This window comes from Ahaetulla prasina, chromosome 5, assembly GCF_028640845.1.
Source record: "Ahaetulla prasina isolate Xishuangbanna chromosome 5, ASM2864084v1, whole genome shotgun sequence".
Lineage (NCBI taxonomy): Eukaryota > Metazoa > Chordata > Lepidosauria > Squamata > Colubridae > Ahaetulla > Ahaetulla prasina.
Window position 1 is genome coordinate 55,235,664 of NC_080543.1, and position 16,752 is coordinate 55,252,415.

The window sequence follows — 16,752 nt, forward strand, 5'->3', positions numbered from 1 at the left end:
AATTAATATGCAACAATGGAATTTCAATGGGAGAAAAATATTTACAGTGAATATTAGAGAAAACCGACGTAACATATTTTAGCACTGGTGAAACAATCCAGTCTGATCACTAAAAGGGGCAGTTCTCTAAATATGAAAACAATTATTTGAAATATTATGAACAGATTTGAGGATTTTTCCAACTTGGTCGCAATGTTGGAAAGCTAAATAATTTTGAAAAATGATTTGTTGAATCTGCTCTTCAGCTTTTTTTAAAAAAATCAATTTTATCAAACCCCATATCCTACAATTATGTATTTTTATTTTTTACCAAATATGGAATTCGGTAAAATTTAATTTTTGTACTGTAACAATTAAGGTTTATAGCTATTTAAAAGTACACTAAATTCTTTCTCAGAAGAATGGCTAACGAACCTGAGGGAATGCCTTATTGTCCAGAATAACTTTATGGTTCACAAGTAAATCAAATTTACTTGTCAAACAGAATTTACTTCAACCTGAAACCATTTCTGGAGAGGAACTCTCTATATGAACTTGTATTACATCTAATTATATTGCATTAGGTTTCTATTAACATAACATTTTTAATTTGCTGGATAGAAACTAACGTAATTATTAATCTCATTTTATGATTTATATTGTTCTGACTATTGATAATGATATTGATATATTACGTTTAACAGTAATCTGTAGTTTTTAAAGCAATATAATGTCAGTTATTCAAACCAACCAAGCAAAAAGGATTACAGAGATTTGCTCTATTCTATTTAAGAGCTCCAGACACAAGAAGGATACATTTTTCATCTTTGTGCTATGCAGAAAATCATTCTGGAATACGGTACTTGGAAAGGTAGGTCTTGTTTTCTATGCTTGCAAAGAGGAAAGCTATTATCTTGACAACATTTTGAGTCTGTCCTTTCTAATATTGAATTTAAAGAATGTCACCAAGTTCAAATCAATCCCATATTTTATTATGCTCCAGTTACTTTTCATAAAATGTAATAAAAATCCTAAATTTCAATCTTGACTGCCTGAAAACTTGTCCCAGAAATCTTAAATACAATATATGGTCCTGGCTATATTTTTATTGCTATGGGCAGATTCTTCCCAATTTTCTTCCTTTAGTTGATAATCCATTGGGGCTCCTACTTCTTTTGTCTGATTGTTTCCTAGCATAATGAAATGTGAGAATGACCTTGGGGAAAGAAGGGAGGAGATGCTGTCTAGGCAGTAATCAGACAAGAAAGGTAGGAGCCCCCAGTGACTTAACAATCCGAGAAAGAAACTTAGAAAAGACTCACCTTAATGGATCAAACAGTTAAAAGTAGAAGTGGGACCTTTTGTACTATCCGCCTTTAAATTACTATTAATGTAGCCATACAATCAAGTAGATTTAGCTCATCAAACCATGTCTCCTCCCTCTTTTATCCAAAGGTAAACACCTCGGCTGATATCTTTGCCTTATCTCTTTCTCTCATCACCCAAAGTCATCCACCCGTTCCATTACAACACAGGACATAATACAGAAACATCATTGTTAATCCTTATGGATGACCTTTGAGGGCTCACCAATAGAGGTGGTACAACTGACAAGCATTGCTAGGGGACCTTTGCACAGATACAGTATGTCTTATATGCCAATTATTCTTATTCCTCAACTGAGAAGCCTTGCAGTCACTCATACTTTGGTCATTTTTCAGTTGGACTATTGCAACATGTTCCTCATGAGGTTGGCCTCAAAGACCATCTGGGAATTACAGCTGCTCTAGAATACAACAGCTTGTTCCACACTGAGTGCTTCTCTGTTTACCCAGATTATACTATTGTTGTGTGAGATTCCCTGGCTCTGAGTTTCTTTCTGGGTATAATTCAAAGTGTCAGTTATAATCTTTAAAGCCCTATATGGCATAGGAACAGGTTATCTGCAGGACCACCTCTCTTCTGAAGGTATATGCATATCCCACTATGTCAGATAAAGTAGGCATGCTCCAGGTCCCTTCCCTCAAATGTTGCCATCTAATGAGACTTGGGAAGGATGCTTTTTCTATGGCAGTCCCTGTCCTGTGGAATACCCTCCCCCTTGTGTTTGGCAGTCTCCCAGCATCTTAGCTTTTCAGAAAGTCATTAAGAATTGGTTTTTCCATCAGGCATTAAGATAACGAGGTTGGATCTCAGGAGACTGTATAGCTGGATAGATGTCTTTGAGTGAGTGACTGCCATGTTTTTGTTTGTTTGTTGTTTGTTATTGGATGTTTTATGTTGTGTTATTATTGCTACTAACTGACCAGAGATATGTTTCACATGATGGGCAAGCGTACAAATCAAGAAAGGAAGGAAGGAAGGAAGGAAGGAAGGAAGGAAGGAAGGAAGGAAGGAAGGAAGGAAGGAAGGAAGGAAGGAAGGAAGGAAGGAAGGAACGAAGGAAGGAAGGAAGGAAGGGAGAAAACTGTTCATGCTTTAATGCCTAATAAGTATGTTTAAAATATAATCTTTCAACCTCATTCAATTAATCCTAATTTGGAAATAAATTATTTCAATGGATCTAACTTTCACCAAGTACACTTGGAATTCCATCTGAATCCCAATGTGGCTTTATGTTCTAATATTTATATCTCAATGTTCAAGCTATAATTAGTGCTGCTAAATACACATTAATTACCATTATTGAAAACCAGAGGGATTAGTGTACAAAATCTCTTATGCAGGCAAGTCACTAGAAGCACAAACAAATCCTCTTTCAATGTAGGTTATATCTTCAGTTAGGAAGGTTCAAAAACCCATCAAGGGATATTTCATATTATATTCTTCTAATCTTTATTATTTTTAATAAAATTTGAGTTGGGTCTACCTAGTTAGAAGCAGATTTGTCAACAACTGATGGCTATCTCACAAATCTAATTTACATTTTGCCCTTTTCACAGCTAGATGCACAGCTGAAAAACCAAGGCTGTGGATATCTCATTCAGAAATGTGAACAGTATGTATGTACTTACTTAAAACATTTTTAACATTATTTTATGCTATGTGCTCCTACACACAGTAACAATTTAAAATTTTATTTTGAAATATAGCTATTTATCTTGCAATCACAACAACAACTTAAATATCTGCTCCTATTATAAGCAGTTATTGCATAAGGACAATTCATGAGCGTCGACAATGGGCAATTGATTGCAGAACAGCAATGCTAGCTGAAAATCAATGTATGGTAATTGTTAAAAAGAAGAATGCAATATCTACTAAATACATCTTTTTCAGAAGTTATATATAACTATCATGTTTTTGTGCACACGCACACACTCACCAAACAAGCTTAGTAATGGCTGTAAAAATGAAAAACAACTAACTCCATTCTATAACTACAATCTTCTACCTTTCCTTTCCTTTTTAATGAGAAGAAATGGTTGTGGACCCAATCTGAGTCTTTCAGAAAAGAAAGGAAGGTAACTGAGGTCAACCAATCTTTCTTTCTCATCTTGAAGGTCAGTCCTAGTTGGGGTAGTTTGCATAGGCAGCAGTTCTCAAGTGGTATGAAAGAATGGCAAAAGGTCTAGAGATTACTCTGGAATAATAAGAGTTTTGTTTGAAAAGGAAAGGATCAGAAAGAAGCTTAGAACCTGGCTATCCAAAAGGAACATTATGTTAAAGAAAAGAATGCTACCGAAAAGCTGGCTTCCTTCAGAGCTTTTATGCCAACATAAGCTGCAAAATCTAAGCAATATTTCCTCCCACTCTCCAGGGGATCTTTGTCAGTTAGGCTGAATTCTTAAGTGCTTTGTAGTTACCCTTACCCCAATATTTTAGATGTTAATCACTTGCATCCATTCACATTCAGAGCACTCAAAAAGCACTCCAGTTCTCAAAATCTATACTCATGTTTAACCTCTAAATTAAATAAAGAAAACAAAATACTTTTTTTTTATTTTAGCCACAAGGATTTTCCATATGCCTGTATATAGTCTTTGAGTGAAATTAGGAACTAGGTTTGTATAATTTGTAAAGGTTATTTGCAGCATTTCAGCTGAATTTCTATTTTAGAAGCAGGTTTGACTCATGGATCATCTACCTCCCAGATTCAGTACATGATGGATCAGTTTTTTCCACATCTGAAGAAAATATGAAAATAATATGTAGATCTAATCATTCTGAGGAAAGCTATGATAATTCCTTTATTTATTACCTTTCTGTAGCTTAGAGCAAAGGGAAATGTCAGTGCACTCAGATTTGTATCGCTTTCTTTTTTCTAGAATAAACTGCAAAGTATCAGCAGAACAGCATACTAAAACAGCCCAGAATTGAAAGACAAGCCTAGAAATAAAGATCTACTGAAAGCGCATCACAGAATAAGAACCTACTGAAATTACACTTCGTTTTCACATATATAATTTTAGTCTATGTAGAGAAACAAATCTGCTTTGAACTGTTTCATATTATTCCCAATGGATAACATTACAAGATTCAAAATGAAACTCAGATGTTATTCTGTGTTCTTTGTTTAAAAAAGACTGTATTAGATATGCTTCAAGACAAGCTTTTTTTTAAATTTTTATGTTCTGTGTTGGACATCGTTTGTGATAGTAGTAAAAAGCATTTATTTCAGAAATAAGCTTTTGGAGTTCTGAGATTGTTCTTTCAATGCCAACAAAATGGCCACTATGAGGAAACACTGTTGACTGAGACTGGCCTATCATAAAAAGATAAATTTATCAGAAGGCAAACTGATAAAGATGCAGCTCCCTGACCCTCTCTAGAGCAGCAATGACAACAGGAGAAGAACAAAGGGAGCCAGAGTGATGCAAGCAGCATCATGATATTGTAACACAAGCCACTGGTCCTCTTCTTCATTATAATGCCATGCCCATGGCCCTAAAGGAAGGATTTTGCTCCAGACTCACTGATGTGCTCTGCTCTATATTCCAGCTTATTTTTTTTCTGACCAAACGACTGGGCTGCAGTCGTTTATTATTATTATTTTTAAAAATGCCCATGTGGCATATGTGGATTTAAGGCAATTCAGATTTTTTTTTCAGTGTTAAAAACTGGCACCATGTTTTGCAGTATGTTCCTTTCTATTTTTAAGTAAAAAGTATTTTAAAAAATTAGTCCAAGTGGAAGATAGCCGAGCAGACACCAAGGTGGATATCTATAAGGACTTCTCGGCTTGTTTCCAATCTTTAACCAGGCCTTTGGTCTGCCCTGGATAAATAACCTCAAAAAGAAAAAAAAAGGTTGGTATGATTTTTTTCCTAAGCTATAGAACTTCTGCTGTGAAAACAGCAGCATCTGTTTCAAAATGTCATAGTTATATATAGAAACAGCACATCTTCTTAGATGAAGCACAGGCAACAAATCCAGAAACCCACCTCCAGCTGCCTCAGTGTCAATGGAGACATGTGTTCCCTCCCTCCTGTCCAAATTCTCTGTTTGTTTAGACTTATTTTCATTACTCAGTAGGCTTCTCTATCTAATGCATTCTCTTTGCAGATTCCAAGCACTTTGCAGGATGTTTAAAACTCTTAAACTGAATAGCACTTAGGAGAGCTGCCTTGCCAAAGGAATCTGGGCGCCAATCCAGAGATTTCTCACCTCATTATCCTACCACCATTTTATCTTTATATACAGAATTTTTCCTTTTCTGGTCATAAAATGCAGTCTATATTCCCTGTCACATATGGTTAATTTGGTACTACCAAGCCGAGGCAGATGACTTGATAACTGATGGGCAAATGTCATCTCAATTTGTCTCCAGTAATAATCCACGGCCCTTCTAAGAATATTTCAGGAATCTCTATGATTCTATATATCCACAGTCTTCCCTTTCCCTCTCCTATGACAAACGCAGATAGTTTTCCAAATGCATAGCAAAGTATGGGAATTTCTGCTTACTGATATTTGCTTCAGTTTGATTCTTCGTTTAGGCATGGCAAATTTTACTCTTAGCAAATTACCTATATACTGGAATAACTGAAAGGTATCACTTTTGTCTAGTTTTCTCAATATCTAGCTTTTACAACCATATAATCACTAGAGTTAAAACTCTGCTTTAACTATATTGAATTTTGTTGTAATAGTATTCTTATCCTTCATGATCTTGTCTAAGCTGTGATTATCTTCCTCCCTAGCATTATATAATCTTCTACTGACTTTCCTAGAGATTGTTCTATTGTTCAGGATAAAAAAAATTCTACACTTTTATTTGTTTCCTATAAATTGTAAGTTCACTAAGTGTCAGATTTCATGCCCGGTTCAGCAATAAATTTCCACACTAAAAGACTATGGAATTCACTAATGGCAAAGCCCACAGGAACAACATGACTAAATAAATGGCTTTACTGCAAACAAAATAGAAGCCATAGTGTATACTGATTAATATCAACATTATCTTTTAATATTTAATGCTAAACAAGATTTTTCCTCTTTGTTTTTACTTTAATAATGAGAAATTCCTAGCTTTCTAAGCTTTCCGTTAACAAAGTGGCAACATTTGCAGATCTCAGTTGTTGGTTTGGTGTCTAATTTTGATTCCAGGAAGCATTTCTCCAGATTCTACCACTCATATTTGTTGTGTAAATTAAAGACATATAGCATAAAACACATCCTTGTCTCACTTCCTTCCCTATTCCGAATCATTTTTAAATCTGCTCATGAAATTTTAATGTTCTTCCCCAGTAAGTATCACCAACTGTTCCTGCTCATCTGGCACATTCCAGCAGTGTGGGGATGCTCTAGGACTCTTTTAATCAATGATGTCATCTTATGGGAAGGAAGCATGCCTTATGGGTCTGTCACAAACCCCACCCTCTGGAACAGTATTCCCCCAGAGATACAGACAGAGCCCTCCCTCCTAGAAAAGCACTTAAGACCTAGCTTTGGTCTCAGGACTGGGCTGTTATGTTGGTGAGGATCTTGGTTTGGTTTGGTTTGTTATTGTTTGATTGTTTTAGTCTTGGTCCCAATGGATTGTGTGTTTTTAATGCATTCTATTATTTGCATATTTAGTTGTAAGCTACCCAGAGTCTATGGCTGTGGACTATAACAAATTTATACATAATACATGTAAATAATAATAATGAGGAACAGAGGAAAAGAACACTGACACCTGAATTCCTTTGGCACCTAAACTTGTGTATGTTATAGCCACGCCTACACTATTCTCCTGGCAACAACATAAAAGTGGTTTGCTTTCTTCCATGTTTAATTCTGGAGCTCCATTTCCTAAGTTTTTTAGCTTCCCTTACTTGCCTTCATGTCATTGTTAATTCCTTTAGCTTCATACCTCTCCTTTTTGACCAAGCTTGTATGATGACCCCCACCAGGGTACTATCAGCTCATGTTCCTGCCACTGTTATTCACAGGACCATTGAAGCCTTCCCACTATATCAAGGTTGAAAATATAAGAAAATCAGAACAGTAGGAAATTATACCGAGCCTTGACCTATTTATTCAAGGTGTTTTCGTGGACTATTCTGTATCACTCCACTGACTACATTTCACATCAAATGTTGAAGGAAAGCAATTAGTAATATCCAATTAGTAAGAACATTACACTAAGATTATCATAGCACTTATTTCTTAAATCTGTATTCTGCAAAGGATATTTTCTGAAAACACTCCAATTGGAAGAGTTGCAAGTTAAGCATAAATTGCATGGAATATCATTTTTTTCATTTTTTTAAGCCCTTGGTTCATATACCATTTCAGCTCAGAACATTAAAAAATGTTAATCCAAAGCAAAACTTACAACACAAATGCATATTTGAAATGACTATTTCTAAAAATGTTAACCTGTCAAGGTAAAAGGAATCAATAAAAATTATTAAAAATGGAAGACAGCTCTATGTTTCTCTTCTTCTCTAGGTTTGCCAATCAATAAAGCTTCAAAAAATGTTTTCTTTTACATTTGGCTATTAATTGACATTGCATGCCTAGAATAAGAATGAAATAGAAGTTCATCAGAAAGTGGTTGCTGGAAATCTTATCAGGTAATCATCATATAATAAACAAAATTTGATTTTTGTAATAATCAGCTTTGATGAATGTGACTTCTATATTGTTTCATTCCCTATCAAGCATATCTATTTTTAAATAAATGTTTAAAAATCACAACAAGAAATATGGGTAGCAATACTATTTCACTCCATGAACAATTACTGTATAATAGAGTAAATTCTTTTTCAGTAGAAGAGGAAAAATTTCTTCTTCCAACATTAGTAGTAAAATACAAACATCATGGACTATGTATATACTGTTAATTAAGCAAGTGATATTTTTCACAATTCATAAATTATTCATGGAGTGAAAATGCACTTCCTTTAAACTAGCCAACATAAATGCCTTTTACATTTGTTGGGACATACCTTTGGCCAACCCAGCTGAGAAATTTGGGACTTAATTGCAGTGTATCTGAAAAATTCTACTTTGGAAATTGCTGTTCTCTACTATTCAGTTTAAGTTCAATTACCATCAGGAATGTTTTGAGAGTCTTATTCTCAGAAAAGTTTTAATGTAAGATAAGAAGTATTGGGAAACAAAGTTCTCTTTTAAACACAGGAATTGCTTCAGTTCTGTGAATGCCTATATTGCCCTTTTATTACCTATAAAGGATCTGAAACTAAACATAACTTACTTGAAGTTATCTAAGTAAAAGTGTTATCAGCCAACCTGGTATTTACCGGTATCTATGTTGAAAGAATATAGGGACTTCTTACCTGTGTTGTTTTTGCTCGTCTGCCGTGCATACTGTTGCTGTGGTTCATTTTGATGTGACTGATTCCTTCAGAAAGGCAATGAGATTTCCGACAGGGAAGTGTGTTGTAAGTACTATAAGAAGACACATTATCCACTGTATTTGATGATATTTTGTGGTTTTCCATATCTGAGATATGAGACCCTATATTTCGGCAATACCCTCCTAGCATGTTACGTGGTCCACCATTTATTGTAACAGTTGAACTTTTAGGAGAATACAAGTCACTCAAGGAATTGGCACGCTGGCATGTGACCAATGGTTGACGACTATTACTAGGTTCTCTACCTGGAGTCTCCTCGGCATCCTTTTCTTCAGGAGATCCTAGGATCTCTTCATTGCTTGTCAAATGTTCTTGACTAAGATCAGACAGAGAAAATTCCAAACTGTCCTCCCGCCAGATATCTGCAGACTTAGAACGTTTTTTCTTGAAAGTCATAGGCTCCAAAAATGTGGTCCCGTTTGTTGAATAAGCATGTTGCCTACCACCTGCTTCAGTCAAATATGTTGACTCGTCTCTGTAGAGTCTTCCACCTTCTGAATCTGGCATGCTTTGTACCGAGGCTGCCATAAGGGCTGAACTGCTATCCATGCTTGGAGTGACAGAAGAATCAGTGTGGTAAGAAACTGGCCTCAAGCCCATATCCATTCTGTCCCCCCAGATTGGGCTTCCAAAATCCCCTAAATTGGATTCTTGAGTAAAAGACTCCAGACAATTGTCTGCTAATGATTGAGGGATGCTGGGAGTACTGCTAGATCTTGTGCTTACTTCTGAGTTTCTGTGAATAATTTTTCCTGAGGATGCATGTCTAGTCCGGCGTGCTGCTTTGTTTGAAAGGCGAAGAGAACGTGATGTATGCTTTCGGCCCAAACTAGCATGTTTCTCACCATAAAATTGATGTTCTACACTTTGGCTCTCTGCATTTCCCATTGTTTTAATACCTGCAACAATGCAAAATGTATTTGTTAGAAACGGAATATACAATGATCTATGCTCTATAAACTTTAACATGTGACTTTTTCCCTTTTTTTTAAGTCTGGAATATGTTCTTGTGTATCACTAGCAAATAGGTAACTTACATATATTTGTCTACATAGATATAATTATAAGCTCTTCTTTTCTTCCTGGAAAGTAATTATTACTTTGACCAAAGCCATTGTAATTATTAATCATTTGGATAATGCATTTTCCTACAGTATTACTTAATCTCCTTTTGCATGTTAGTATGATTCCATATGATGTATCTTCTTATTATTCCTATTTATTTCAAACAAGTTTAGAGTTACATGTGACATTTTTACATTATATCTTAGCAGATGATCAACAGATATTTAATTTGCACCATAAATAAAAGCTGCAAAATTTAGCTTGGTTGAACGTAATTAAGGCTTATATATTTTACATTTAAAAGTATGGTATAAACAGAATTGTTGGGAAAATCTGAAATAATAAAAAAGAATAGCTTTACAAGAAGCAACCCAAATATTATGTACAGGCTACAAGCATCTTTCAAGCAGTAAAATTTGACTATACATCCTATCTAAAAAAGTGAGGCATTACACCATCCAAAAGTCTGTTAGGATAACTCACCCTGTCACAAGGCAAAACTAATCATATTGAATGAGGCCTTGGCCTCAGCCAGTAGATTTTAGTAGTGTGTGTGAGCACAACTTGCTTCTTCCCACCTTTCTCTATACACTCCATGCTTGGCAGAATCCGTAGTCCTTCCTCTCTCCTGTCTCTATTACTAGGCCTGTTGCTCGGCCTATCAAACTTTCCAAGATCAAGTTGAATAATTGTGTAACCCAAACTTAAAACTACTTTATTGTCACTTTGAATGTACACCCATCAGCATACATTAAAATGAAATGTCATTGCATACAGGTCTCAAAGGGGCACCACCTCCAATATACACTACATAAAGGTAAAGGTAAAGGTTCCCCTCGCACATACATGCTAGTCGTTGCCGACTCTAGGGGGCGGTGCTCATCTCTGTTTCAAAGCCGAAGAGCCAGCACTGTCTGAAGACCTCTCCGTGGTCATGTGGCCGGCATGACTCAATGTCAAAGGTGCACAGAACGCTGTTACCTTCCCACCAAAGGTGGTCCCTATTTTTTCTACTTGCATTTTTACGTGCTTTCGAAACTGCTAGGTTGGCAGAAGCTGGGACAAGTAACGGGAGCTCACCCCGTTACACGGCAGCACTAGGGATTCGAACCGCTGAGCTGCCGACCTTTCGATCAACAAGCTCAATGTCCTAGCCCCTGAGCCACCGCGTCCCTCATACACTACATACACTACATAAACATAAACTCATACACTACATAAACATGCCTAAATAAATAAATATGCATATACCCACATATCTTATATGACACAGAGAAACACCACCACCTAGTTTGGATGTATACATGTACATAGTGAGAAAAACGAATCTTGCAAGTTTATTAGACGGATGGCATGGGGAACAAAGCTGTTAAAGAATTGAGTAGTCCTGCTAGAAATACTTTGAAATTTCTTCCCAGAAGGGAGCAACAGGAACAGACCATGAAATGGGTGTGTGGGGTTTTTAACAATGCTTTGAGCTCTAAGTACATAGCGCTTATAAGCAGTATCCTGAATGACAGGAAGCGAGCTATAATCTTCTCAGCTGTCCTTACCATTCTCTGAATGGACTTTCTCTCTGAGGCACTGCAACCACCAAACCAAACAGTGATTCAGTTTGTTAAAATGCTCTCGATCATGCCTCTGGAAAAAATGGCCAGGACAGAAGGAGAAAAATGTGCTCTCCTCATCCGACGCAGGAAATGCAGACGCTGGTTTACACACTAGTCTATGCTGCTTGACTGATTTCTCATTTCTATATTTCTCCTTTTGGAACAGACTGATAACTAGTTGTTGATTCATTTAGTTGAAATTGTTTGCAGTTAGTTGAGAAGCACAATCTTCTCTTTAAGCCAGGCAGGTCCAAAGTCTGGCCCAGGGGCCAATTGCAGCCCACGTTCAAATTTCAAGTGAAGTGAAGTGGGCCGGTGAATAGCGCAGGCTGGTAAAGCCTGTTATTAAGAACACAAAGCCTGCAATTACTGCAGGTTCGAGCCCGGCCCAAGGTTGACTCAGCCTTCCATCCTTTATAAGGTAGGTAAAATGAGGACCCAGATTGTTGGGGGGGCAATAAGTTGACTTTGTAAAAATATACAAATAGAATGAAACTATTGCCTTATACATTGTAAGCCGCCCTGAGTCTTCGGAGAAGGGCGGGATATAAATGTAAACAAAAAAAAAAAAGTGGCCTGCAGCCTCTTCTCCCCACCAGCTCAGCCTGTCACTCATCCCCACCGGCCGGTGTTTTTCCCTTTACCACAAAGCGGTTCCAGAGCTGTCCCCTGCTGCCTCCTGCTCCACAGCCACCCTGCTCTGCAGAGCATCTCAGCCATATTTTTCACCAGAAGTTGGCAGTAGACCTGAGTCAGCATTCTCACTGCATGACCCTTGTGAGCTTGTGCACCCACTTCTAAAATGGCGACTGTAACTGAAAAAAGGAAAGTTGACAGCGAAGGCCGCTGCTTCCAGGACAAGTGGAAATTGGAGTATTTTTTCACTGTAATACGAAACAACTGTGACTGCCTAATTTGACAAGAGACTGTGGCTGTTTTCAAGGAATTCAATATCAAGAGGCACTACCAGATGAAACATACTAACTAAAAAATGGAAGAAACTGGAAGCTGCTTTAATGGCACAGCAGCGCTTTTTCACAAGAGCCCGTGAGTCAAATGAAAATGCCACAATGGCGAGCTACAAGGTGGCAACGCTGATTGCCCAGCACTGCAAACCTTTTACTGAGGGTGAATTTATTAAAGACTGTGTGATGAAAATGGTCAAAAAAATTTGTCCTGAGAAGAAGAAAGAGTTTGCCAATGTTTGCCTGGCTCGTAACACTGTGTTACAGAGAACTGAAGATGTTTCATCTGATATTAAGAGACGGTTAGAGGCAAAAGGACTAGAGTTTGACTTTTTTTCGTTAGCCTGCGACAAAAGCACGGATGCATCTGACACCGCTCAGTTATTGATTTTTTTTGAGAGGATAATGACTCGAACGTGAGTGAAGAGCTACTTGACCTCCAGAGCCTTAAGGACCAAACAAGAGGAACAGATTTATTTGTTTCGGTTTGTTCCACCGTAGATGACATGAAACTACCATGGAATAAAGTCACTGGGATTATTACGGATGGCGCATCTGCCATGGCTGGCGCGCAAAGTGGATTATCAACCCTAGTCTGTAACAAAGTCAGCGAAGGAGGAGGCAAAGCTATAAAACTCCACCAACAAATTCTCTGTGCCAAACATCTGAAATATGTTCTTGTTATGAAACCGGTGATAAAGACTATTAATTATATTCACTCCAAAACCCTGTGCCACCACCAGTTTCAACAGTGTTTACTCAACATCCAGGCTAAATATAGAGATGTTGTGTATCACAATAAGGTAAGATGGCTCAGTCGGAGATCTGCACTGCAGCGCTTCTCGTAGGGAGGAAATCAGACAATTCTTGGCAAAAAAGGGACAACCGATGCCAGAGCTATCTGATCCTGTTTGGCTGGCTGAGTTTGGATTTTTAGTTGACATAACATGACATTGGAACGTGCTGAACACGAGCCTTTAGTGGCAAAATGCAGTGGTAAGCCAACTGTATTCACATATCAAAGCCTTTCGGACCAAGCTGCTACTTTTCCAAGGGTACCTATCACAAACGCAGCCCAATACCACACATTTCCCATCACTGCAGGAAATAATGACCAATTTTCCACAGAACAATATGAGTGTGCAAATAAGGAGGTATGAAGCAGACATTTCATCTCTGACTGAGGAGTTTCAACAGCGCTTTTGGGATTTTGCAGCTACTGAAAAGGAGATCACGCTTTTTTCCTCTCCTTTTTCTGTGGACCTTGATGACGCTCCAGACCACCTGCAGCTGGAGCTCATTGAGCTGCAGTGTGACACTAAGTGTCGCAGTCGGCACCAACAGCTCCCTCTTGTCAACTTTTACCACCAGCTGGATAAAGACAGGTTCCAAGAGATTCAAACATTTGCTAAGAAAATGCTGAGCTTGTTTGGTTCGACATATTTGTGTGAGAAGACATTCTCGGTTATGAATATTAACAAGAACTGCATGAGGATGAGACTAAGTGTTGTGCCTCGTCCTCCCTCCTCTCCTCAGACGGGCCCCTCCCATCTCCAAGAGGGCCTTTTATCAGACTCTGAGTCTGATAATGAAGATGAACAGCCTGTCATGCCTCCAGCCCCCAGCCCTGGCCCCATGCCCGGAGAGGATTCCAGGAGTGGGAGGACAAGCCCGATAAACCTCACTCATACAGCGTGTGTTCCTTTAGCTCAGCTGTCAGAGCAGGAAGGTAGCCAGGTGCTGGAATTACTCGGCCCTACTCCCTCTGATCCCTCCCTTTCCCAGAAGCTGCCAGCAGTTCCAGCTGAAGACAATTTAGAGTAGGAGGACCCTCGCTTCCTGAGATCTGAGAGGTGACGCCAGCAGAAGGAAGGGAGGGCAGGCCTGGATAAATGCTGAGTCATGGAGCCACACCCCACAGCCTATATAAAGGACCTGCTTTTTGCATTCCAACCTTGAGTCAAGCAAAGTCATATTGAGTTTGCTGATAATGGACCCTATCGCTGAAGTCACAACTTGGACTCCTGCCTGCCCTGATAACCCTCGAAGGGACTTGGCAAGCTGCAGAGGCTTCGTTGCCAAGTTTGTCACAGACTTCCTTGACTTGTTCGTCGGAGTGAGGGGGTGGGACACGACACTAAGTGACTTTCACCTGTGTGACACCTTGCTCATCAAAACCACTGTTTTTGAGCCAGACCTGCATATATAAAGCAGTCGAGATCTCAGTATCATCCTTCACATTAGTGCAGTTATTTGTTTAGCTTTTCATAAAATAGTTTATTTGCATTTAATGTTAATGGTTCAAAGAATGTCAGGCTGAATGGTCGGCCCACACACATTTTCACCTCACCAAATCTGGTCTCCTTGAAAACAGTTTGGACACCCCTGCTTTAAGCAGTAAGATATTTTCCACTAGCCCTGATAAAATTATATGCCAGGTTTTCCCAATCTAGTATCCTCCAAATGTATGAATTAGTCAGTATGGCAAACTTCTGAGAAAAGCTGTCCCATGCTCTTCTTTATGAACGATGCAGAGAATAGTTCCTTCACATGTTTCATACTTTTAAAGGTTTTCTTGGAAATGTTTTTCCCTTTCCAAACTTCCAAACTTTAAAAAACAAAGAATATATGCATTGCTATTTTACAACCCTAAACAGAAGCACAAAAGTTCAGTTTTAAACATTTATGATCGCTAATTTGTATCAAAGGATGTGTGAGAGTACGTGTCTCTTAGCTGCAATTACTAGATCTAAGACAATCCTAAATCACCTTTTCAGAAATTCCAGTGTGTTCAATTATCCCAAGGTTAGTATGTTTAGAGGATTAGTCTTCACTCGTTTTCTATATTGAATTAGGGAAGAAACAGAAAGATAAACTTTGAGAACTACCAGGCATTGTTTTTTCAGTAGCAACCATATTTCACCTTGGTTTTTTAAAGCTGTAAAAATCTGTTCTGTGACATATCACTCTCAAAAATATGAGATCACTGTGTGAGAAAAAGCATGAAGAAGTTTTACAAGTTACTCATTCTAGACTGATTGAATACAGAAACTCCATCCCTAAACATGTCAAAACTTGCTCCCAGAAAGCCAACTGGAGACAATATGTTGTTCAGTTAAGACCTACCATGAACCATACATAAAATATAAATAATGGACATAAATGTACAAAATGTAAAAAGGTTCTCTATTCCCCCACCCCACATAGTAATCTTGGGGTAATCTATGCTGAATGAAAAATAAAAGCAGCTAAGAGAATAGCGCATTAATGCAAGTAGAAATATATTTGCTACCACAAAGAATCTTAGATAATGGCTCCCTGCTATGTTTGGGAATACAAACAGAGGAAGTAATGAAAACGCTTTAGCCACCAATATCATATGATAATAGGACAGTACTCTGACCTAAGCATCTCTAGTATATTAGAGCTGATATAGACTCAGAGCCTGTAATGTGCCATGGATGCTGTTCAAATAGCAGAACACGTTCTTTAATTTTTAAAGATTTTCTCATCAGTACTCAAAAGGTTATGGGGACAAAGAAAATGTTAATCCTACTACAGATTTTGCACTGTTCAATTATTTAGAGTGAGGTAAAATACTAGTCAGGCTACATTCTGGCTATGTATCTGAGATAAAACAATTGAAAAAGCAAAATAAGCAGTGCTGCACCCCCATCCACCCCGCCCCAAATTTCAGTCTTTCTTAGGCCAATACATTTCCGAGGTGAAACGTTTCAATGAAAGGAAGCATATTGCTGTCATATGTCTATTGGCTTATTAAAGTTAGTAGTCTAAAATAAATGTTGAAGTAAAATCTGTTTAGCATAATAGGCTTTTAAAACAAATGGCTTTTGTAATAATAATTTAAAAAAAAGATGGTGTTTTGGCCTGCACAGTTCCCTGGAGCATTCACATTCAAAACTCATAAAAGAAAAGAAAAAATAATTGTTTGCTCTTTGAATCTCAATTCTGCAATTAATTTACTAGGAAACCCTTTCTCAGCTTTGACCACTCTTCTGTAATAAGGAATATTGGTCTTATTTTGGTATTGATAAAATACATTACAGGTCTATGACTTTCAATACTGTGAAATAAATTTAGCTAAATGCTAAAAAGAAATAAAATGAAAATACTAGGCCAACTTATGTTTGTTCCTACAAACAAAAGATGCCTCTTCTTGAAGATACTGTATATTCTTTCAAATATTTCCTATTTAAGGATGAAGCTTCCTGGGTGGTTCTAAATCTCTCTCTCTCCCATAGGATTGTTCAGTTTATAACTCTGAAGTCCTCAAGGGAAAATGGAATGTAAATCTAATCAACA

At 37.7% G+C, this 16,752-nt stretch overlaps 1 protein-coding gene and 1 long non-coding RNA gene across 13 annotated transcripts in view; one reads left to right on the plus strand and one right to left on the minus strand.

Annotated features, from left to right (window-relative positions):
• Window positions 1-16,752, minus strand: part of TIAM1 (TIAM Rac1 associated GEF 1) — a 196,446-nt gene that overhangs the window by 78,203 nt on the left and 101,491 nt on the right. For all 12 annotated transcript variants that reach the window (XM_058184638.1, XM_058184630.1, XM_058184637.1 and 9 more), the window contains one exon: window positions 8,709-9,688. In XM_058184638.1, coding sequence (XP_058040621.1) covers window positions 8,709-9,677 — 969 coding nt within the window. In that variant the 5' untranslated portion in view covers window positions 9,678-9,688. The remainder of the gene's footprint in view (window positions 1-8,708; window positions 9,689-16,752) is intronic.
• LOC131199176 (uncharacterized) lies at window positions 416-4,878 on the plus strand. Its single transcript, XR_009155285.1, has 3 exons — window positions 416-850; window positions 2,922-2,981; window positions 4,248-4,878. It is a non-coding gene; the product is annotated as an uncharacterized LOC131199176 (long non-coding RNA).